The sequence below is a fragment of the Rana temporaria genome, chromosome 1, assembly GCF_905171775.1.
Source record: "Rana temporaria chromosome 1, aRanTem1.1, whole genome shotgun sequence".
In the NCBI taxonomy this organism is placed as follows: Eukaryota; Metazoa; Chordata; class Amphibia; order Anura; family Ranidae; genus Rana; species Rana temporaria.
Window position 1 is genome coordinate 429,475,799 of NC_053489.1, and position 24,045 is coordinate 429,499,843.

Genomic DNA, 24,045 nt, shown 5'->3' on the forward strand with positions numbered 1-24,045 from the left:
GGAATTCCATACAGCGGGAGCCTCCGCACTCTGCCTACTGGGAACCTGACGGTCGTTTTGTATACAAAGCAAAGCAGCAGTCTACCTATGTAAACAATATTGGCCTAAATTTATGGAGAAATTTTAGATTAAAAAAATTGTGTTTTTTTTTTTATATTTTTTTTACTTTCTGCTATAAAAAAAAAAAAAAGAGTGTTTGTTTTTTTTTTTTTTTTTGTTTATAGCGCAAGAAAAAAATGCAGAGGTTATCAAACCCTAACAACGTGTTGTTGGGGGGGGGGGGGGGGGAGGCGTACATTTTTGGGTACAGCATTGTACAACCATGCAATTGTCAAAGTAACGCACAGTGCCTGATCGCAAAAAAGGCCTGTCATTAAGGGGGTGGGTTGAATATTCTGGAGATCAAGTGCTTAAAAGTCGTGCTTAAGGTTTCTGTTTGAGATGCAAAAACTGCTACAAATGCTATGGTGTCAAAGTATGTGGTAACATTGCTTTTCAAGGGAAATTCGTAATTTAGATATTATATTCTAGATACTTTTTAATTACAAGTTTTATGTAGAATTCACTCTAAACACATAAAACCAATGACTTGGTAAAGTTCCAGAGATTCATTCACTGTAGGGAGATACAATATGTCACATCTCTCAATTTTAGGCAATATGTTTGGCCTCTACTGAAATGCAAGAATTAAATGTGTGTTTTTGTTTTTTTGTGGACCTTGTGTTTAACGATGGTTGAACACAAGGCCCACCAAAAAAGCCATTTAATTCTTGCGTTTCAGTATTTTAATAGAGGTGCCACTGTTTTTATATGTGGATATAATATTGGAGGTCAACCCCCCCCCAAAAAAAAATTGCATTTGAAAGACCGCTGTGCAAATACCATGTGACATAAAATGGTGCAACAACCGCCATTTTATTCTCTAGGGTCTCTGCTAAAAAAAGTTTGGGGTTCCGGGTGATTTTCTAGCAGAAAATGCAATTTTTACTTGTAAGAAACACATGTAGTGCTACCCCCGCAGGAGCCGCTGGTTTGTTTTTGGGATCGGCATATTGAGTTACCTTGATATGGCCCAGGGGTGCAGTTGTAGAGACAAACAGTGAGCGAAGGTCCAGACAGTGAATAAAGGTTTTTTCAATGCTTTATTTTCCAGGCCAACACAGCCAACATCAACATAAATTGGGAAGGACGAGGTTGATGGAGAGAGACTGCAAGGTTCTCTTTATCAGGCCTGGATATTAAATGGAGCAGTCAGTACTGCTCTGTATAGTACCAATTTGTAACTCGTCGCCACTCCAAGTGGGTAAAGTGCCCCCGGACAGACCCTTTTTTATAAGCCTGGCAGCCGAGATGTCACTTGGGATCAGGCCTCTCTCACAGGCCTGGCTCTAGAGCCTTTGCCACAGGCCAATTACAATAACTGAGCTAGGTAGATAAGTGGAGCGAATCCTCCCAGTAGATTTCTGCATTGGTCACCAGATGACAGCAAACATACCTGTCAGTACTCTGGTCACCGGATCCCCAATTGGTTTGTTCAGGCTCAGTTGGATGAGCTGCCTCCAGGTCCCCCCTCAAACCAACTCCCCAATCGTACGGCACCAGCCTGGGATCCTTTCAATAGAACCGGGAACCCTGCAAGTCACTGGGGTCCCCTTGTACCTCTGGATGAGGGTTTGTGTAGCCTGCAGTTTTGGCCAGGAGGGCCACGCCGGCGGGGTCCATGGATGCGTGCACCCTGAAGGTGGATGCCGCACCTGGAACGGGGACCCCGCAAAGATTTTAGAACGCATGAGACCTGTCAGATATACTCCTCTCCAGCACGCCCCGTGAGGGAAAAACTCCTCTGATTGGCTGCCGGAGAAACTTGCTCTGCCAGAACCCCTCTGGCGCCAACTGCTGGCCAGGGATGGCTTTGCATCCCTGGACCACAGACTGACCCAGTGGACATTTCTGGAATGACAGAAGTCCCACAATTTAAACAAATTGTGAATAGGAGCAAAGAAACTCCCCCATTCCCCACTAACTTTAGCGTAGTGCCCATACTGAAAGTAAGGGGACGCTACACACATGTCAAAATGTCTTTAAATGGTTAAACAGATCTTCTACACACATTCCTTTGAGTAGAAACATTGTATCTCTTGCAATGCTGCCCAGATAGGTAAGACTCAAGTTACTCCAACCAGACTTCAGGCAACTTGCATTGACTTCTATTGCAGAAGTCAGTTGCAAGTAATGGCCTAATTTGCAACACAATTGGATGCCGATTTTAATTAAATGTAAAAAATTTGCCGCTATATTGGTGACCTTTACGTAAGATGAAATGCATGTTTAGGGCAGACATTCCTAAAGTTGAAATTGCAACTAGAAGCTGAAAAATCTGTGTCCTTCAGAAGAGTCAGACTGCAGTTGAATTATTTTGTGGTATATGTGCAGTTGCCATTAGTGCTTAAATGGCGTTCTATGCCGTTCCTCTTGTCTCCCCCTCAATGCATTTATCCATAAGACTTTGTAGAATGTGGCTTATCAGTTCATAGATGGTGGTTGACTACACGGATGGATATCCATGATGGCTTTTTCTCGCACACCCTCATTAAAAAAAAGACTATGCTGTACATGGCAGAGACTTGCTGGTTTTGAAGGCATTTCTGCCTTTCACCATTTATAATATACAACTGAATATAGAAACCTTTGCAATTACAGGTTTCCATGTTGCCTGATATGTGAGCACCATTTCGGTACAACTTTTTTGTTTTATTGGAAACATATATATTGTTTTGTTTTATTTTTTTATTTTTTTTTATTTCTAGGTTTTTGCAGTGAAGCTTCCTTCAAGTGTGGAGATGGAAAGTGTTTAAACGATGATCAAATCTGCAACGAAATTATGGATTGCTCAGATGCTTCTGATGAAATGCAGTTTTGTGGTATGTAATATGGAGAGATCGGAAAATGTGCTTCAGACTCCTTTTTAAAAAGCACCCACTGGGAAAGGCATATAGGAGTTTTCTGTAAATGGAGATGGGCCGAACAACCCCTTTGGTTTGCAGCAGAACGTCGGGCGACTCTCCATTGAAGTCTATGGGAGGCTTAACAGGAAAAATCAAGTCCCCATTTTAAAGGCTTGCATGCAAGTAATTGCCCACAGGGCCGCCATCAGGGGGGTACAGGCAGTACACCTGTAATTTTTTTTGTAAAGGCCCCCCGCTTCTTAATTTCAGGTGGCAGCACCCCCCCCCGGTTCTCTGCTCCAGGGGGCCCATGCCTGAAGCTGTGTAAGGGGCCCCAAAATTCCTGATTGCCCATAAAAAAAAGGGTATGAGGGGAGCTTTTTTTTTTTTTTTTTTTTTGTGCAACAATAAAAAAAAATCCTTTTAAATGCGTCTGTAAAGTGGCGCATCTGTAGTATGCATAGAACATGCTGCAGCAAAAATTACATTTTCTAAAGTGTCAAATCACATTTGAATTGACTCGCGGTTGCCATTGCCGATACACCTTGTCCCCATGGGGATAAGGGTCTCTTACCCACAACCCTGGGTTGTGGAGGGGCTTATTGGAATCTGGAAGCCCCTTTTTAAGAAGGGGGGTGGCCCAGATCCTGGTCCATCCCCATGTGAATAAGCATGGGGTACCCATTCACCAAAAAGTGTCGAAATTACAACTTTTAACCATTCTTTTATTAAAGTAACCCCCCCCGATGTAAATCCATCAAACACGATGCCAGCCTAACCCCAAAAAAGCTCTTTGGATGGCCGACCACGGTATGCCTCCTCCGCTGACAGTTGTTTATATAGGTAAGGGTGGTGGCACTGCCACTTGTGATGTGGACCAATGCATGCTGGGCCAGTGACATCACAAGGGGCGGTGGCCCCGCCCTCGCATGTATAAAAACACTCCTTAACCAGCTTTTGCTGTGCCTAATCAGGTCGCAGAATGCACTGTGCAGGGCATTGCGGGTAATTTGGCAGGGCAAACCTGCAAATTCGGGTGTTCCCCCCCCCAAACTAAAAAAATAAATGATGCAGCAATGTGACCCTGCATGGCAATTTTTACGCTTTGACAGCGGGTGCAGGGAGATGATACCCCCCCCCTACCTGTCACAGGAAAGTGGGATCGGGGAGATTGTCAGCAGGAGATAAAACATATTTCATGTTCCACCCTAAATGTTTCAAAAACTAGCTAGAAAATTGTTTGAAAACTATTTCCATATGGCAGTCAATGGCCTCAAATGGCAAAGCTTTAACAAATGTAGAAATGGTAAGGCCAAAATACTGTGTTTTACATGCAGCTTACAGTTTTCCCAAGCTATTTTGTAACCTTTGACCACATTGGTATGTATCTGAAATGAGGACTACATTTTTGATGCATGGAATGTAATTTGGGGGAGGGGGGGTGGTTGGAAAACCCAAAACTCCCAGAAACAATTTGATCTATGCTTATAACTATGCTTATAACTATGCTTATAACTATGCTTATAACTATGCTTATAACTATGCTTATAACTATGCTTATAACTATGCTTATAACTATGCTTATAACATGTTGATAAACAATCTTTCACCATGTCAATTGATTTGTGTAGGTCAGCGCTGTTCTAATGCAAATGGAGGATGCATGCAGAAATGTGATGATGTAACATGGGGCGTCAAGTGTTCTTGCAATGAAGGTTGGAAACTTCAGTCTGATGGTCAGAGTTGTGTTGGTAAGACTAAATTGGCTAAATACAGATTTTTTAATAAAGTGTGTCGCCGCCATTTTTTATAGAATATATTTTTATTTATTTTTCTATCCAGATATTGATGAATGTTCTGTGGACCTTAGTCCATGCCACCAACTGTGCAACAACATGAATGGCTCATTCAGATGTGATTGTGTTGAAGGTTTTGAACTTAAGGGAAAAACCGTTTGTGAGGTTATAGGTAAATATGATGTAAAATATCATGCCAGATTAAATTCATAATTTTTTTACAACTATATTTAATGATCATACTCTGAAGGTGCGATTAAAGAACTCTGGCCTCACAATGAAGTTCTGCTGCACTTTAATAGAAGTGGCAATGCTGCTGCACTGTTCCCAGATTCTGAGCAGAGTTGCCACTCGCGTAGACTGTGCCTGCTTGCAATACAGTGGGATGAAAAGTATTATGGGGTTGTGGCTATGAGCGTTGTCGCAGCTGCTTTCACAAGCCTGTAGCTCTGAATCGGTACCTGGCCAGACTTGGTTCTATCCAGTCCTTGTGGGGTGCAGGTAATGGTGAGACATGGTCCTTTGGCACCCAGGAGTAAAAATGACAATGTGCCACTTTATGACTGCTTGCTTATTCCCACCTTGAGTGGTTGGGTCGGCAGAGAACGTACAGTAAGTGACGATTGACACCTACCAGTCCATGGAAAACCAAATGAGGTGATGTGGGCACACAATCGTTTAGTCAGAATGAGCATTGGACAACCGTCAGATTTACCTTAACGTCATTTTTGTCTTGATTTGTAAAGGTGCAAATTCTTTTATGAAGCCAGTAAAATGGTTTATGGTACAAAGCATTGTTTTGTCTTTTGAGAGAATTGTGCTGCATGTTAAATGCATTGGTGCCATTCGCTTGAATGGCACCCCAATGATCTATGTCAATAGATGTGTGGTGAACTAAGTGCATTTTTATTAATTTTTTGACGGTGCTATACATGTCTATCTTTGGGTTCCACTCAGAATGAATGGCACTGCATTGCTGCTTTGCCTTTGTGTGTTGCCTCATGTTGTGGTAACAAACTATAGTGAAATCTTGTTTTTAAAAAAAAAGTTAATGAAGAGACCTTAAGTCTTCATGAAAGCCACGTATAGTACCAGGACTTTTCTGCACTCATTTTCTCCTTTCCATTGTTAATATAGGAAAAACAACCACTTTTAAATTAAAGACTTGCTCTGCCTGCTTTTCCCTTAGTGAATCTCAGACTTTTACGCACATTGCCAACAAGCTTGGACACCTGTGTGTCCACTCCCAGTTTTTTTACTGGCACTAAAAACGGGTTCTGGCTGTGATGGTGTAGCAGATGGCACCCATGGTAGCTGCTTTTGCATGTGTTGATCTGTCCCTGGGCACAAGAAGGTTGGCCTAAGAAGTAAATGTAAATCTGTCCTGACTACTTTAACCCATGCAAATTTTCCATTTGATATGGTAAGACTTGATGGTTACCTGCTTTCTGATTGATTGGGGTACCACAGGCAGTGGTTAATTGGTGCAGGAAAATTATAAAATTCGGAAAATCTCATCTATAGATCGTGTGGGTTAATCGAATTATTCTCGAACAGCATTACAAAACCTGTTAAAATTGCTAAAAGGATCATTCAAGCAGTAGTGTAAATGGCCCATTCTATGTAGATTGCTGTGAGACTACCACAGTGTAAATGAAATGGCTGTCTTTTAGAATACTTAGACCTAAATGTGTACAAAGATTCAAAGTGTTGATTACCCTGGTCTGATGGCAAATGTAAATTTCAACTTTTTCCTTCTAAAACAAAGTATCCCATTCTGTACCCTTAAATTGATACTGGAAACCTGTAGTAAAACACATACAGTATTTGTATGCTCGCATTTATACAAGTCATAGTATAATTTGTAGTAGTTGCTCATTTGGACAATTCCAGTTCAATGTGACCATCTGATTGGATTAATAATGGTATTACCTCTATGGTTATAAATGTTGAGGTATGTTTCTGAAGGTTTAATAAAGTGACTGTAAATTAAACTTTAAAAAACCTGGTATGCTTACCACCTCTGTGCAAAGGAATTGGCCATAACCACCTCCTCTGGCTCCTCCTGAGCCGTGCTACCTGTGTCTATAGACGGCGTGTCTCAGCCCTGCCCCCCATTCCCTTGTCACAGGATTTGACCGACAGTAGCAGGAGCCAATGGCTCCCTCTCTCTTTCGGCAAAGCCTGATCAAGCAGGGAAAGCTGCTATAGATGGGCACAAAGCTGGATTGTGTGAGGACTTAAGTATATGGTGGTGAGGAGGGCACACTACTACCTAACACTTTTCACCTTAATGCTGCAAATGTGTTGAGTTAAAAATGTTTAGGCTTTGGGAAAAACTTAAGCCCGTCACTAGCCATTAAATGACATGTTCATAGTGATCCTGACAGTTAACTTGCATTCAGCTGTTCTTGGCTTGTTGGCCATCAACATACCAAATATTTCCTTGCCATAGTCTGCAATATACTGTTTCACCTGCCCTAACCATAAACTAGAGTAAAATGTATACCTTTCTGCTGTTCAACTTTTATTTTATTTTTTTAGGAAATGCTACAGTAATTTTAATAGCGCAAACAGGTGAAATTGGAATAGTGGATGTCAGAGCTGCAGACTACCAAAAACTCTTTTCCATTCCTGGCCAGCCATCTGCTGTCGCATATTACCTTTCTAGAGAAGCATACTTTTGGATAGATGAAAGGAAAACTTTGCAAATGTTTGTAATTGGCGGAAGAAATATTACTTCCCTTTACCCAGGTAAATGCTTGTGTTGTATAACTAAATACAGGGTTCCATATATTTTAGAATGTACAGTAAAAATCTAAGACTCACCATCTGCAACACTTTTTTTATTTTTTTTATATTTTTTTTGCATTGATGTTAATGCGGCAGTAAAAATATTTGCTACCTGTGTTCCTGTTGGGGAGATCTTTTAAATTGTCCTGATTTCGCGCCCCCACCCGTTATCACCAGAAAGTGACAACAAGAGTAAACTAGTTTGCGTTGCAACCAGAATAGGAATAGAGGGGAAGTCTTCAATGGGGACACTTGTACCTGTGACAGCTGCCTAAAAGATGATATCCTTGGGAAAGATATCCTCCTTTCCTGTTTTCATGACAGTTAAAGGGGCACAGATGACAAACGGTTATCCTTTCCCTGCTGAAGCCAAAGTTGGCTTTAGATATGTGTGCTACGTTTTTTTTTCAATAGGGCTTTTAAAACTTTTACGTGTATATAGCTTCCACAAATTCTGGGCATATGTTGACCTCCTCCAACTGGCCATGCAAATGTATATGCAGACTCTCGTGGGTGGGCTTTAATGCCGAGAGGCCACATATATGTGGCCCTATGTAAACACTGCTCTGTGCTCACTCCCAGTACAGTGATCGAGGACTGAAAAGCTGATGCATACTTGTAATTGGCGGTCACATGATCAGAATGCTTCCAATCAGTGGTCGCATGACCTGAATGCCTGCCATCCAGAAGCTCTTAAAGGGATGTGAGGTGTTAGGAAGGGGGTAAATACTGTATATTGACATAGCAATGTAGAGTTAGAATTTATCTTGGGACAAGTAATATATACGAGTGTTGTACATGCCAGTGATACCAGCATATGAGGCAGGAAATATTGTAATGTTACAATGGGGGAGACGTAGCACATGTGCTAATCTCTAAAGGGTATGTGTAGGTAAATGTATACCATCTTGGTTTATGTAAAGAGCTGGGGTTTGCAGCGATTACCATAATCTGTGAAAGATGGAATGAAATGATAGCCAGAAAGTGCAAGGGGGGGGGGGGTACAGTCTCTCAGGTCCCTTTGTTTTTTCCCTCCTATTGGTGGCTTTAAAAGGGGCTGTCTGCAGTGAGCATGGGGTTAAGCATATTGAACCCCAAGGGCTCAACAGTTGGTATGAATTGGCTGCCTTAAAGCTACACCTGTTAACGTGTGCATGTGTCATAAAGAAATGTGCTCAAGGTTTGTCGGATTCAACAAATATGCATACTATCTTTAGTTTTATTGCATCTTTAGACATTTCGTATTGCACAATATGGAGATTGCCAGCCCAAACTGTACAAAGGTGTGAAGACTTTGAACTTCCTCTCCAATAAATGTCCAAATTGTGACCAGGGCTTCCTTTAGGGGTTGATTAGGGCTGAAGGACAATTGCAGGACGATTTACTGTCTCTTCCAGCAACTGAAAGCTGGCGCAAGGGAGAAACCTGCTTTCAGCTGCTGCATGAAAAGATGGTGCATCCTCAAATTTTCTTTTTATCCCACCACATCCTTCTCCTCCATCTGCAGCATCACCAGGTTTAATCGCCTGGCTGCTGCAGGTGCGTAGGGGGATGGATAGTAAGGTAATGGGCTAATGTAATTTTAAAAGCGCTGCAAAGCCGACGGTAAAATAGCGGCGTTTTACCACCAACACTTGGGGTAGCATAGTGTGACAGCACTCAAATTGCTATTGGTGCCACACAAATTGGTAGTACTCCGGTAATACCCCTCGCAGGCAGGGTGCTTAGCCAACACTGCATGATCACAACATCGGGGTTCTTAAACGGAGTTGCAGACTCCCTTTGCCAGCCCCGGATGTGTATCCAAAAGGAAATCTCCTGTTTTAGTTTTGTTGTATTACCCTGTTGTCTTGTTTCCTGGCACACCAGTCGCGTGCTGTTTGCTTTGAAATATCATCTTTTGTGCATCTATAATTAAATAAAAATAATATAAAAAAACAAAACAAAAGGAAATCGCACTGGGAAACGGTTCTTAATGCCAACCATTTTTACGAAATCAAAGGAGAAACTTGTGTACAGCATGATAAAATTAAATAAAAATGCACGAACATAGAAAGTAAGACAAATGTACAGTGGGGATCGAAAGTTTGGGCACCCCAGGTAAAAATTTGTATTGTGCATAACGAAGCCAAGGAAAGATGGAAAAATCTCAAAGGCATCAAATTACAGATTAGACATTCTTATAATATGTCAAAAAAAGTTAGATTTTATTTCCATCATTTACACTTTCAAAATTACAGAAAACAAAAAAATGGCATCTGCAAACGTTTGGGCACCCTGCAGAATTTATAGCATGCACTGAGACCTGCCAGTGTCATGGATTGTTCTCACTCATCTGGGAAGACCAATGGTTTTAAATGCCCAGACTCATCTGACTTGCCCCAACAATCGGCACCATGGGTTCTTCTAAGCAGTTGTCTAGAAAACAAAATGAAAATAGTTGAAGCTCACAAAGCTGGAGAAGGCTATAAGAAGATGGCAAAGCGTTTTCAGATGTCAAGATCTCTGTTCGGAATGTAATTAAGAAATGGCAGTCATCAGGAACAGTGGAAGTTAAAGCAAGATCTGGAAGACCAAGAAAAATATCAGACAGAACAGCTCGCAGGATTGTGAGAAAAGCAATTCAAAACCCACGTTTGACTGCACGATTCCTCCAGAAAGATCTGGCAGACACTGGAGTTGTGGTACACTATTCTACTATAAAAAGAGATACTTGTACAAATATGGTCTTCATGGAAGAGTCCTCAGAAGAAAACCTCTTCTATGTCCTCACCACAAAAATCAGCGTTTTGAACTTTGCAAATGAACATAGACAAGCCTGGTGCATTTTGGAAACAAGTTCTGTGGACCGATGAGGTTAAAATTAACTTTTTGGCCGGAATGAGCAAAGACACATTTGGAGAAGGGCACAACATTTTTAATGAAAAGAACCTCTGTCCAACTGTTAAGCATGGGGGTGGATCAATCATGCTTTTGGGTTGTATTGCAGCCAGTGGCACGGGGAACATTTCACGAGTGGAAGGAAAAATGGATTCAATAAAATTTCACCAAATTTTGGATGGTAACTTGATGCCATCTGTGAAAAAGCTGAAGTTAAAGAGAGGATGGCTTCTACAAATGGATAATGATCCTAAACACACTTCAAAATCCACGGCAGATTACATCAAGAGGCGTAAACTGAAGGTTTTTGCCATGGCCTTCACAATATCCTGACCTCCAACATAATTGAAAATCTATGGATAGACCTTAAAAGAACAGTGCGTGACAGACAGCCCAGAAATCTCAAAACTGGAAGACTTTTGTAAGGAAGAATGGGCAAAGATACCTCAAACAAGAATTGAAAGACTCTTGGCTGGCTACAAAAAGTGTTTGGCAAGTATCACAGCTTGTAAAGGGGGCAGTACAAGATATTAACTCTGCAGGGTGCCCAAACTTTTGCAGACACCATTTTTTGTTTTCTGTAATTTTGAAAGTGTAAATGATGGAAATCTAACTTTTTGACATATTTTAAGAATGTCTAATCTGTAATTTGATGCCTTTTTGGAGATTTTTCCATCTTTCCTTGGCTTCGTTATGCACATTAATACAATTTTTTTACCTGGGGTGCCCAAACTTTCGATCCCCACTGTATACAATCCAAAGCACTGCTGTGGGACCACTGTAACATGAATCCTGTGGTGGTGCTTTTGGATTGCAGAGCTACCAAAACCTCCTTCACATGTGTAAACCAAATTGATTTACTTGAGCTTTTTTTTTTTTCTCTGTGTAGCTACTAGCATAACTTTAAGCAGTTTAGACTTGTGAACTGAATCTCTAGATGCAAGTAATTGGCCTATAACTCTGAATCCTACAGAAATATTCAAAGGACAATTTTAGTAATAATGCTTTGAGTATACCAGTGTGGTCTCTGCCTAATTCGCTTTAAATCTCCCCCTTAAAACTGTCCCCTTAAGCCTACTCGCATGGTGTGCTAAATGTGGTCATTTTTAAGTTGTCTTCATAATGAATTAATAAATGGCAGCTTTATATTGGGGCCAGGGAGATGGTTCAAGATCTGACAATTTGAGAGCTGAAGTAGTAAATGCAAAATTCTAAATGTCTTAATTTTACAGAAGTTGGAGATGTTAGCAGCATATCTGTCGACTGGTTTACAGGACAACTTTATTGGGCAAGTAAAGAGAACAAGTGTATATCTGTCGGCTTAATTGATCGCAGGGGTTATGTCCATCTTCTACAAAAGGAACTTGTACCAGATCAGCTTGTGTTATTTCCCAGTTACAGGTAAGTTATGCATGCTTGACAGATGACACTTTTTTCGTCAAGTTGTCTTCCAGGGCAGAACCCTGAGAGATGACTGGTCCCACCTGACAGGAAACGCAATAGACAAAGGTTAAACCCACCACCCCCTCCCTGTGCTCCTCAGTTGTTCTTGGGTTTCCCCCACAGCAAAACAGTTTATTTATTTTCTAACGAAGACCTGAGGCCTGGCACTGGTGGTCTCCCCCCTGGGAGCCAGACTGCAAGCTTGTGAAACTTTTTGGGTCTGGTAGTGTGTGTGTGTGTGTGTGTGTGTGTGTGTGTGTGATTATATATATATATATATATATATATATATATATATATATATATATATATATATATATATATATATATATATATATATATATATATATATATATATATATATATATATATATTCTCTTCCCTTCCCAGGGTGGGGGGTACAGCAGTCTTGGAAGAGTCCCCCCCCCCCCCTGGGGTACAGTGGGGTACCCAGAACTTCAGGGACCACGGTCTTCCCTTCCTCTAACCTGGCAGGGTGTCCCTTCATCAGGGGAGCTGGCAGTTGGTGTTTCCCCGACTCCTGGAGGCTCCTGCTGGCGGTGAGGGATGGCGCTGACTTCTACAGAGAAGTTTCCGGCTGCGAGAAAATTGCATTTTTCGTCCAGGAGCAGGCGTCCACATCCTGCTCTCACCAGTTTCGGGCACCAGGCCTTTCTCTTGAGGTGGTGTGACTGATGGAGTGAGAGGAGAGGCCCGCAGCAGCTGCAGCTATGGAGGAGGCCACAGGGGGTGACTCATCTAGCTTGCATGGGTTATGTTGGGGAAGCTGACTCTTACCCCTGCAGGAAACCGCTTTGTGCTTATTTGTAAGACTATCTTGCATCTTTTTATAAATCGCTGCCCAGGGGGTTGCCAGCAGTCCTATGAAAGCTCCTTTCCGCACTAAGATGTGGGTATTGTAACGACCAGTTACCTCAGGACCATGCTAAGCCCTTTTGCTACAAATGTATTCACAAGTTAGCAGGGAAAGAAAACTCTTGGGTCATGAGGGACTTTCTCTCCGTACAGACAGATGTTGTCAACTCTTAAGGCCTTCCAAGCAACACTTAAGTTGAGGGAGCCAGAATCCCACATTAGCCGAGAGGGTTCTTCCTCCCAGGAGGGCTCCTCCACTAACAGGGCAGAGGGCAGTAGAAGGCATCCTGAGATCTCTTCACGCTCAGGACTCTAAGGAGGAAGAAGACTGAAGCTCCTGGTCAGAAAAAAAAAACTGACGAGGGCTTAGACAGTCGGGAGGACTCCAGACCTGGCAGACGCATTTATTTTTTGGCCAATATGGAGGGCCTTCTTGGGGCAGTATGTGTCGGGAGATACAAGAACCCGCATCCCAAGTGTCAGCCCAGAAGAGAATGTATAGATGCTTGGTTAAGCCCCAGTCCAAGGGTCTCCCAGTTCACCAGGCTCTTAAAGATCTCATCCTGAGGGAGTGGAAGGAGCCTGGAAACTTTGAAGTTTAAAACGTGGAACCAAAAACCTAGGTGCCCCTTCAAGGAGCAAGAGGTTCTTTAAGACTCCTAGATTAGATGTTTCCCTGCCTCTGGTGTCCAAGCAGTCTGACCTCTCATTTGAGGATGCAGGCGACATCAGAGGCCAGATGGATCACCGAGACCCTCTTGCGAAGGGCCTGGGAAGCCAAGGCAGGGGCTATGAGCCCTGCCTTCAGCTTCTGTGGCGAGGGACTCGGACATGTGGGTCACCTTCCTCCCTGGATTTGACAGCATGAGCCAATGGCTCCTCCTGCTGCCAAATATCCTGAAGTGCTGCTGCAGATGGGACAGTGCTGGATCTAGAGGGAGCTCAGGTAAGTTTTTAAGGGATGGCTGGTGGTGGTGGTGGGGGGGGGGGGGGGGGGGGTGACGACTATTGAAAGGTATTTTACCTTTAATGCAGAGACTGTATTAAGGTAAACCTTTTGCCTTTTACAACCATTTTAAACCAAGATTGTTTAGGTGCACATTCTAATGTTGTAAAGCTTTGCGCTGAGAGCTTCTGGAGTCAAAGTTGAATGGTCCCTTTTATACTAAATGCAGTCAAACTCTTTTTCTTCCAGATGAGTTCATACTGTTTAATTTTAATTGAGCCCAGTTTACACCATTGCAGTGCTTTTTTGTTAAATGTACAGTTTGCTACACTTCTTCTTTTTTGCAAATGTAACGCCTGAAAAGTCATTTGTCACAAATAAATGGGATTGCAGTGTAAATGAGCCCAAAGGGTTCTTTGAGGTTTCATTGCAGCCGTTTTGAAGGCTGCTACTGGATAGGACTTTGCATTAAAGCATTGCAAGAACCTTGTCCTGTGGGTGGCTTTGCTCTGTTGGTTTCAAAATGGGAGCGAAGCTTGAAAAGATGTTGTGGGTTGTAATGTGTTAAATTACCCTGTATCTCATTAAGGAGACCACATCTTTTGGATTCAATGGTATGGGTTAACCAAAAGTTCAGGAGAAAATAAATATTGCAAAACTGCTTCCCCCTAGTTTTGTTGTGCTTCTGCCAGCTACGGAGACGTGAAATGGTTATAAAGGTCCATGAATGTTGTGGTTTGTCTGCTATAAACCTAGATTTGCTTTAAAGTAGAATTAAAGGCAAAATCTTATACAGTGGAACCTTGGATTACTAGCATAAGCCATTCCAGGAGAATACTTGTAATCCAAAGCACTCGCATATTAAAGCGAGTTCCCCATAGAAAGCAATGGAAACCAATAATTTGTTCCACATTGACTTCTATGGCATGTAATACCACATGTCGGCAGCGCCAGAGACTCGGAAATACTCGGACAGTTCGGCTGCATTCGGAAACACTCGAATGGCACCTGTGGCCAAATGCAGTACTGCAGAGGCTTGAATCCTGCTTGTTTTGCGAGACAACACTCAAAGTCAGGATTTTTTTTTTTAAATGCTCGTATTGTGAAATGCTCATTAACTGCATTAGTTGCAACCCGAGGTTCCACTGTATTTCATTTTGAATATTGCAGAAGGGTTAACTTCCCCCCCACCCCAATCCCCATTTTTTTTTTTTTGCAGAAGGTCAGGTCACCCGCTCTCTGTCCCTCTGGTGCTCACTGGAGTGCTGGGTTGTGAAGGGGGCGCAAGCAGCTGGCTCAGACTTTCAGCGATGTGTGGAGAGGCTAAGTCAGCTTCTGGTCAAGCATTTGGAGGGAATCCCAACATTAGTCAGGATCAATCCAAAGCCTGGACCAGCTCAGTGAGGTCAACTGACAGTAGGCTTTAACTTGCTGTTGGCAGAATATGGGTTGCAGAAATACAGAACTAAGTGCACTCCTTTTGGCCCACTAGAGAAATGGGTCTAAGAGCTTTGGCCTTATTTAAACTTCAAATTACTTGAAATAACTGGGCCCAACTTAACAAGTCAGACCTACCTTTCTTTTCAGATACATGTACTGGATCAACTATGGCAAAAAAGGTACTACTACTCTTGAGGCTGCTGGGATGGATGGATCGGATCGGCATGTGATTGCTTTTGTACCAGTGGAACAGCCAGTAGGCCTTACTCTTGATCAAATTGCATCCCGTCTCTATTGGATCAGCGAGTACAAAGAGGTATCAGTCTGTTGAAAGACGGCTATATATATCCTGTTAGAGGATGCTATACAATAATATTTGTAGTGCATTTCATGTGCTAAATATCTTATCTACATATACAAAAAGTGAGTAGTGCTAATTTTCTCACATAAGTAGATCTAAAGGTAAAATCTGCTGATTACTGCACAATCTCTTTACTAAATTGTATGCAATGACTGTCGCTAAATCTAAGTCTCCTCTTAGTATGTCATAACCTTGGGACTACACAGGGGAGAAGATCTTGTGTAATCCCATGACCTGTTTATTTCATGGAACAAATAAAGCTAAAAAGTATGGAATAACTTTAGTCCCGGTATTACTAAATGCAGCTAAGGGTCTAATCCCAAAAAATTGGCTTCACCCAAAAAGGCCATCAATAAGAGAGTGGATAGAGAGGGTTGATTATACAGCAGAAATGGAGTACCTCGCTTGAGGGGAGATAGGAGAAGAGGATAGATCTAGAGAGATGTGGGAGAAATGGAAAGTCTATAAATCATCTGAAAAATTCGTGCAAGGTATGACAGAAATTGATAGGTGAGAAAATAAATACGATAACAGCAATAAGGCACACAGATCAAGGTGGGAGGGAGGGAAGCGAGGGGGAGGAGAAGAGGTGGGGGGGGAAGAGAGGCTAGTAACTATATTAAGCATATATTTCCCCGAGAGGAAGGAGCCCATGACCATAATATGTCTGTAGAAAAAGAGATAAACGTATCTGTACTAGAAAAAGAATATAAAAATATCAGAAAGAGAAAAATATATTGTATAAAGAAAAAGAAAAAAAAAAGGAAAGGAAAGCGTTATGAAGAAATAATGATGCCACATATGATGCGAAGCCATAAACGAGACTATGCGGGTGGCTGTACCGTGAGCGGGTCTCCCATCCTCTGTCCTTTATTGGCAAAGTCTGAAGTGGATAAATAAAAAAATAAAAAAAAACCTTAGGACTACAATATTCTAAGAGGCACCTCTTTAGTGACTCATTACTGCACACATGTATCCACATAATTTTATGCATACCAGATTTTTCATTGAGGTTTCAGCTTGATTGTTTCATGATTTATACTCTATGAAAACTGTTTCTTGTTAGTCTATAGAAACCATTCGTGTTGATGGAAGTGGCAGATATACATTCCCAAATGCCCTAAAGAAGGTGCCAAATGCTGTAGGCCTTGCCGTGTTTGAAGGATGGTTCTTTTTGGCGGATGAAAAACGCTTATTCTCCTTGTCAAGAGATGAACCAACAGATGGAGATCTTCTGCTAAGTACTTCAAAACTTTCTGCATTTACAGTGCTTCATGAACTTCAGCAAACCACTGGTAAGTCGATTGATGCATTCTACACGGTTTTTGTTTGTTTTTTTTTGTTTAGAATCTTACGTTCTCATTGATCTATAAGCTTGCAACTATCTATTCTAAACTTTCTTTCTTTTTTATATCCCAGATGTCTCTCCATGTTCTCCAGGGACCTGCAGTCATTTATGCTTGCTATCTCCAGTGTTGGACAAATCTTACAAATGTGCCTGCCCTGCAGGGCTGTTTCTCCTGCCATCTGGAAAGTGTGAAAGTGAGTCCATTTTGCCATTTCGCTATACAATTTTTTTTTTTTTTCGCCATTTATATCCCTACTGGCTTTCATGTGGCGCAGTTATTCAAAGGTCGTTTTTGAGTTTATTAAAAATAAAATTTTAAAGGTATATTTGGTTAAGGGCAACTGTCCTTCTTTTTTTTAAAAAAAAGATCTGGCTGAGCCAACTGATGGACTTTGAGCAAAGGACTTGTAGTGCTGTGTCCTGGCATGAAGGTCCTCCTTACTCTAACCTTTACTGGTATGCCCTGTACACACGATTGGAAATTATGACAGGAAAAGTACGATGTGAGCTTTTGGTCGGAATTTCCGACCATGTATGCTCCATCGGACTTTTGCTGTCGGAATTTCTGCCAACAAAAGATTGAGAGCTGGTTTTCAAATTTTCCGACATCTGTAGCTATTCCGATGTGCAAAATCCAGACGCAAGCTCGGAAGCATTAAACTTAATTTTATCGGCTCGTCGTAGTGTTGTACCTCACTGCATTCTTGACGGACGAAAGTTCAGAGAACTTGTGTGACCATGTGTATGCAAGCCAAGCTGACAGAATATCCGATCGTGTGTAAGCGGCATTACCCTAACCCTCGTGATACGCTTCCTTGATGTACAGTTAGTCCTTTGTTTTCAGATACAATCAAGTTTAAGTAGGCAATTTCTATGCCAAAGATTAACTATGCAGAGTCTACTTTAGTGAGTGTATCAATGTAAAGGCCTGTAGAATTCAAGGAATACTGTATCCAGTTTAGGATGAAGCAAGTTGTGCATGTTTGCACATCTAACATTGGCTTGCAGCTTTGCCTGAAAACACTTTTCTAAATTTATTTTGAAAAGCCAATATTCACCAACCTTAAGTGCTGTATTGAAGCATGTTAAAATGGGTCATGTATGAAATGCATTTTCCAGTGGTGTTGCACTTCAACGATGGCTGACTTGCATTCATTATCCTTGTTGAAAGTCTTTAGTTGATTTATTTTTTTTCCCTTAGATCTGAAGATTATGTATGGTGATGCCGAAGGAATCTATATGACAGAACTTGGGTTTCAAGGTCTCGTTGTAAAAAAGAACGTTGTGCGTCAAGCAAGAAATATAAATTTGATGGACTTTGACTGGAAGAGAAACCTTGTATACTGGACGGATGAGAATGGTCTTCTCATGCGCTCCAATAACATTTTTGAAGATGCAAAAGTAATTCAGACAGGTGGTGCAGGTACACTTTTTTTTTATATATTTTCTTTTTTATTTATTTTTTTCCTCCCCGCCTATTTGACTAGATGGCGCATGCTAACCTTTTTATATTTGTGCAAACACTATGGCGGCTTGTAAGTGTGCCAAAGTCACTCTGAACAGTCAATGTAGGCAGTTGTGATGAATTGGACTAATCTTTAATGCACATGTAAGTTTTTGTTGGGCAAATGGGATAGAGATCACTTTAAAGAACATTGCAATAAAACAAAATACCAGGAATGGCCAGTTAGGCAAAAGTTAAAGCTGTACCTACTTCCTAATATATATATATATATATATATATATATATATATATATATATATATATATATATATATATATATATATATATTAGATTTTTTTGCTGGTGTCTCCTCACAAAAGATTTGGAGACTGTACATGGACCCGCTGCACTTGAATGATTGTGGGGCCTGCCTGGAATGTTACCTTCAGGGCACTTTCCAGGTCCAGAACCTGTGGCACAGCCTCTGGTGTGAGCTGGTCTATAATATCTGATTTATGAGTAAGCTGTATAGTTTGGGCATGGAGAGCTAACCATTGAGTGCTGATATTGCCTGTTTGTCCCAAACCTAAGTTGGCAGCCTTCATGTATAGGGTCTCTCCAGCTTTCAATCATGAGGGGAAACTACAGTCTGCAGTTTTCCCTTTCAAGAGTTGACAGTGGTGGCCTGGAATGTTGTCCCCTTCAGTCCCCACATTCCTTGGGGCTTTCCTTGTCCCATGTGTGGCTCTTCCTTGGCTTTAACCTGGTAAAAAAATAAATTGCAGGCTATTGGTTTATGGGCCAAATAACAATTTTTGATTCCCGAGCAGAGGACACCTTTGCTCAAAGGCTGCAGTGACCTTTGAGCATTCTTCTGTGGAGGCTATATCTGATAATGTAAATGTTGGCCACATGAAATCGGCAAGATTTACAATGCTTTTCCTATATGATGTCATAATTGCACAGGAAATATAGAAGTCCTTAAAGCGTTTGTTACCCCAAAACTTCATATTTGGATATGTGCCTGCTCTATCATGTACTTGTAAAGGTATCCCATTCCTTGTTGCTTCCTTTGTGTAAAATCCCTGGTGTTCCTGCCAGTCCCTCTGCTTTCGTCCTTAAACTGACCACACTAAGCAGGAGCACACTGTGGCCAGTTCTAGCTATGCTGGGAGCTTGGCCTGCTCTCCAATGATCAGACTTGTCCTGACACTCCCTCCACCCCACACAACCATTCACTGGTATGCTCAGTGTACTGCTTCTTCTCCCCCAAACTCTTATGCTACTGAGAACAGGGAATGTGATCACTTCTAAAAAAAAGGGGGAGAAAGGGTATTTTCTATACAAAAATGTTTTGCCAGTCATTTGAAGTGAAATGCTCTTTGCTACAAAAAGTCTTTATCCTCTTCCAGCCTAATGAGGATATTCAAGGCCAAAGACAGCTGACTTTCTTCAATATGTAGTGGGTTGTGAGGCATAGTGGGTGCAAAGATGGTAAGTCATTGGGTGCCAGACACTTCTTGGATGCAAAAGGTTTTATTTCTTTTAACAGCCCTTTTTATATTTTGATGGGGAAAGGGTTAGGACCAAGACACCCCTAGGTAGTTGCAATTTCAGTTGGCAGACTCTGACTTCAATAGGAAGACAGCCGTACAGGCAAAGGTGCCATTGCTGCCTCCTCTGGCAAAGGTGCTTGTAGTTCATGAGCTCCTTGTCTCTCACTGGACTCTGATTTACTGACTCTGAATCCATGTGAGATCCTCAAGGCTTTTGTGGTGGTATCTCCCTCAAGCATCACCCATGCTTCCCTGCTGGCTCCCTAGCTTGGCACTCCAGATACTTTTCAAGCTTCACCCCTGATATCCAGCTCGGTCCCTGGTTTGACACACTGCTTCTCTGCAAGTGTCTCCTCCGCTGGTTGGGTCCCTGACTTAATCACCGCCTGATTCTCCACTGTGCCCATTTTTGGTTAGAATACTGCTCTGGTATTTCAGTTACTCACTGTGGTCTCTGGTAAAGGTGATTGGTCCCTTGGTGGCGACAGGTTTTCCGGCCGGCAGAACTGTCACTTTTGGTTGGACTGCAAGCTGCAGTCCAACCCTGCGCTACCCTCTTGCTTCTGGATAGGCCCTCACACAGCCTAGCAGCCTGGGGCATACGACACGTGTCTACCCAGACAGCTGTCCAGGTGGCACAGAAAATTGATCACCTGACCCCACCCGAATATGTACACAGCAGACCAAGGGATTCAAGAAAACTCCTGCCCTTTGGCTGAGATGCCACCATATACCCATAACCTGACCTTGGGTTGCCCTTCTCATATCTAGTACCACCAAGTTCCTGGCCTCCTAGTGTTTAAAGAGAAAAGTACAACAAGGCCAAACTTAGAAATCAATAGAGATCTCCCTATAAATTAACTGCAGTAGCTACACCTGACAAGGAATTTTGAGGAGATCCCTGACTAAGGGTGCTTTTTTTTTTTTTTTTTTATTACCTCCATGGTGGATACACCTCCCAGAATATAATGTGTCATCTAATGGGAATTTAAGGAAACTGTCTACTTTCTCAAACGCTCATCAAAATTAGAGAAGCGTGTCAAAGGAAACTATAGTATGTTGCTGCATATTAAAGCGGGAGTTCACCCATTTATTAAATTTTTTTTTTTTTCTCCCCTTAGATTCCTGCTCGTTCGGTCTAGGGGAATTGGCTATTTGTATTAAAATATGAGCAGTACTTACCCGTTTTCGAGATGCATCTTCTTCCGTCGCTTCCGGGTATGGGTCTTCGGGAGCGGGCGTTCCTTCTTGATTGACAGTCTTCCGAGAGGCTTCCGACGGTCGCATCCATCGCGTCACTCGTAGCCGAAAGAAGCCGAAAGCCGGTGCGCTCTATACTGCGCACCGACGTTCGGCTTCTTTCGGAAAATCGTGACGCGATGGATGCGACCGTCGGAAGCCTCTCAGAAGACTGTCAATCAAGAAGGAACGCCCATTCCCGCAGCCCATACCCGGAAGCGACGGAGAGGATGCATCTCGTAAACGGGTAAGTACTGCACATATTTTAAAACAAATAGCCGATTCCCCTAGAGAAAACGAGCATGAAGCTAACGGGAAAAAGTGCCCTCTAAGGGTGAACCCCCGCTTTAAGTTATTGAAAATGCACGTACCTATAAACAATTAAACCATGCGTCTCTCCCTGCTTACTAGTTACAACTCTGTTTGCTTATGAATGCGCAAGACGTTGCATACAGATGTGTGTGGTCATCTGCAATGGACCTGGCCACTCCAGGATCTACTTTCATAGTTCTACTGAAACGGTCAACCCTTTGTGGTTATTCTTTATAATCAAATCATTTTTAAAATGCCAAGTGATCTTAAATCTTGTCTAACTATACATGCAATGTCACTATGCTTTTGGTATCCAATTGAAAACATAATGTATAAACTTAAAGCAGCGCTTCAGCCTAAAAGGGTAAGTTCTGCCCACTTTGTTCCCCTCCCCTCATGCGACATCTTGGGACACGTCAGATCCCAGGAGGCTGTGGGTCTATACAACGCAGCTCACGCATGTGCAGGGAGAAGCTGGCAGTGCAGCTGCAAGGTATTGGTAAGCTTGCCAAACGTAACAATGTACCAGGTACCCAAGACCGGTGAAGTTCCAGCCCATGGGAGAACAGCAGTGGATCCTTGGACAGTAAAGTGTAATTTTATAAAGTCAGCAGCTACAGTATTTAGCAGAATATTAGCATTTATATATCTTTAGTAAAGTAGGAAATTAAAAAATAAACTCCACATCATTAAGGTTACAAAATCCCTCATCTGTATACAGCTGGGTGTCTCTAAACTGTGGCCCGGGGGCCAGATGCGACCCTTTGCTTGCCTTTATCTGGCCCTGCTTGCCTTTATCCGGCCCTTGGTGCACTATTCTTTCCACTGATATGAGACTCTTCTGTCCTCTGACACCAAAAAAGGAGCATTAATTCATGCCACTGCCACCAACAAGGGGGCACTATTCCTCCCTATTAAAGATGGGGCACTGTTTACGCCCAATGATATCTGGTAAACTTTCAATTCAAGCTGGTCACAGTCCGGCCCCCCTAAAGTATGAAGCACAGTAAACTGGCCCTTTGTTTAGAAAGTTTGGAGACCCCTGGTATACAGGGTAAAAAAATACCCAATTCATATACGGAACGATGCAATATGCAAAAAATACACTAGATGGCAGCATTCTCTAGTTCACAATTTTTAATAAGTGAATCACTTGTCTTCCATAAAGAAAATATACATCAGTATGTAACTTGGTCCATACATCACAGTGCAATGTCTAAAGACTATTTGCCAGTTATAATGGGACATTCCATTAACCTCAAATGCTTTTCAATCTCTTGGGATCCAGCTAACTTCCTTTTGGGCTTGGAGAAATCCATTTTTGTCTTTTTCCTCTATTTCTCTAAACTTGAGCCCCTCTGTGCCTTTGTTGCAAGCCTAGAAAACTTTGTGCCAGTGGATCGCCCTTGGAGCCCCTTCATGTTTTGTGTAATGTTTTTCAGACTTCTACTTTAAGGAACTTTTTTATTTTTGTTTATTTTTTTTTTGTTCTCGATCACCTTTTCCAATGAAAGCTGTAGCGTTTTTTTTTTTTTTTTTTTTAAATAGGTAAAAAGCTGATATTAGGAGTGCTCCTAATCTTGGCTCCTTACCTGTAGATGCACATGGAAGCCAGAAATCATGCTGATTTGATAGATCAATTACTTATTTCATTAAAACAAAAATCCATTTAACTTTTTTGAAATGCGTTTTTCTGGATATTTTGGTTCTATCTCGCTGTTAAAATCCTACCATTAAAATTACAATGATCATTTCTTTGTCACTGGGTAAAAGTAGAAAATCAGCAGGGGATCAAATACTTTATTTGCCTTGCTGTAGGCACCAATTGCAAGTGCCCAGCATGAATAGTTACAAGAAGTATCTTTTGTTGGCCACCTGACTATTTTTTTTAAATGTCATTGACTGAACTTTTTTTCTAAATATATTGGCTATGTTTTATTCTTTTTGTTAGATTTTTTTTTTCCATAAAAGGCAAATTTATGTTTTTTTTTTTTGGGGGGGGGGTAAACATGTACATAAGGGAGATATTAACAAGATTATCTCATCTTGGCACAACGAACGGTAACAACTTGGTAGTGGTGAAGCATCACTTTTCTGAAACATAACTGTCTCATAGTACCAGGGGAAGGGGGTTGGGAAAGGGCTATGGAGATAGGATTTGCCAGTGATTGAGCATCAGGATAATGTGTTCGGCTTGGTGGACATTGTACTAATGGGAAAGGGCACAGAATAAGGAATCGCTAGTGAGGCACCAACTTTTAATGAGCTGGTGGGTTTTTTCAGGGTATGGAATTGATAAAATATTTGATAAAATATTTTGGATGTTGATGAGATTGCTAACTTTTTTTTCTTCTTCTTAGTTTGCATGGCAAAGATTGACATTGCTACTGGAAACATTTACTGGCTACCTTGTGAAAAAAACAAGATTTGTGTAACCAAGAATTCTGGTTCTGGAACAAAGGTCGTCTATGTGTCCAGCTCCTCCATACAACACTTGCTGCTTAACTGGGAGACCATGTTTATATATGTGGTGGAACATGGTAAAGTGATACAGAGGATGAATCTTGTTGGTGGTAACGTACAGGTTGTGTTCAATGGTACGGACTTCACAAAAGTAAACTTGGATCCCAAATCGAACAGCATTGTGTGGCAATCGCAGGATTTTA

At 41.8% G+C, this 24,045-nt stretch overlaps 1 protein-coding gene across 2 annotated transcripts in view; it reads left to right on the forward strand.

The window, feature by feature from the left end:
• LOC120915141 (low-density lipoprotein receptor-related protein 1-like) overlaps positions 1–24,045 on the forward strand; it is a 103,958-nt gene that overhangs the window by 16,914 nt on the left and 62,999 nt on the right. For both annotated transcript variants that reach the window (XM_040325410.1, XM_040325417.1), the window contains exons 5-14: positions 2,808–2,921; positions 4,577–4,696; positions 4,788–4,913; positions 7,286–7,495; positions 11,647–11,815; positions 15,267–15,435; positions 16,547–16,775; positions 16,900–17,022; positions 18,030–18,251; positions 23,740–24,045. In XM_040325410.1, the coding sequence (XP_040181344.1) occupies positions 2,808–2,921; positions 4,577–4,696; positions 4,788–4,913; positions 7,286–7,495; positions 11,647–11,815; positions 15,267–15,435; positions 16,547–16,775; positions 16,900–17,022; positions 18,030–18,251; positions 23,740–24,045 (1,788 nt within the window). The remainder of the gene's footprint in view (positions 1–2,807; positions 2,922–4,576; positions 4,697–4,787; positions 4,914–7,285; positions 7,496–11,646; positions 11,816–15,266; positions 15,436–16,546; positions 16,776–16,899; positions 17,023–18,029; positions 18,252–23,739) is intronic.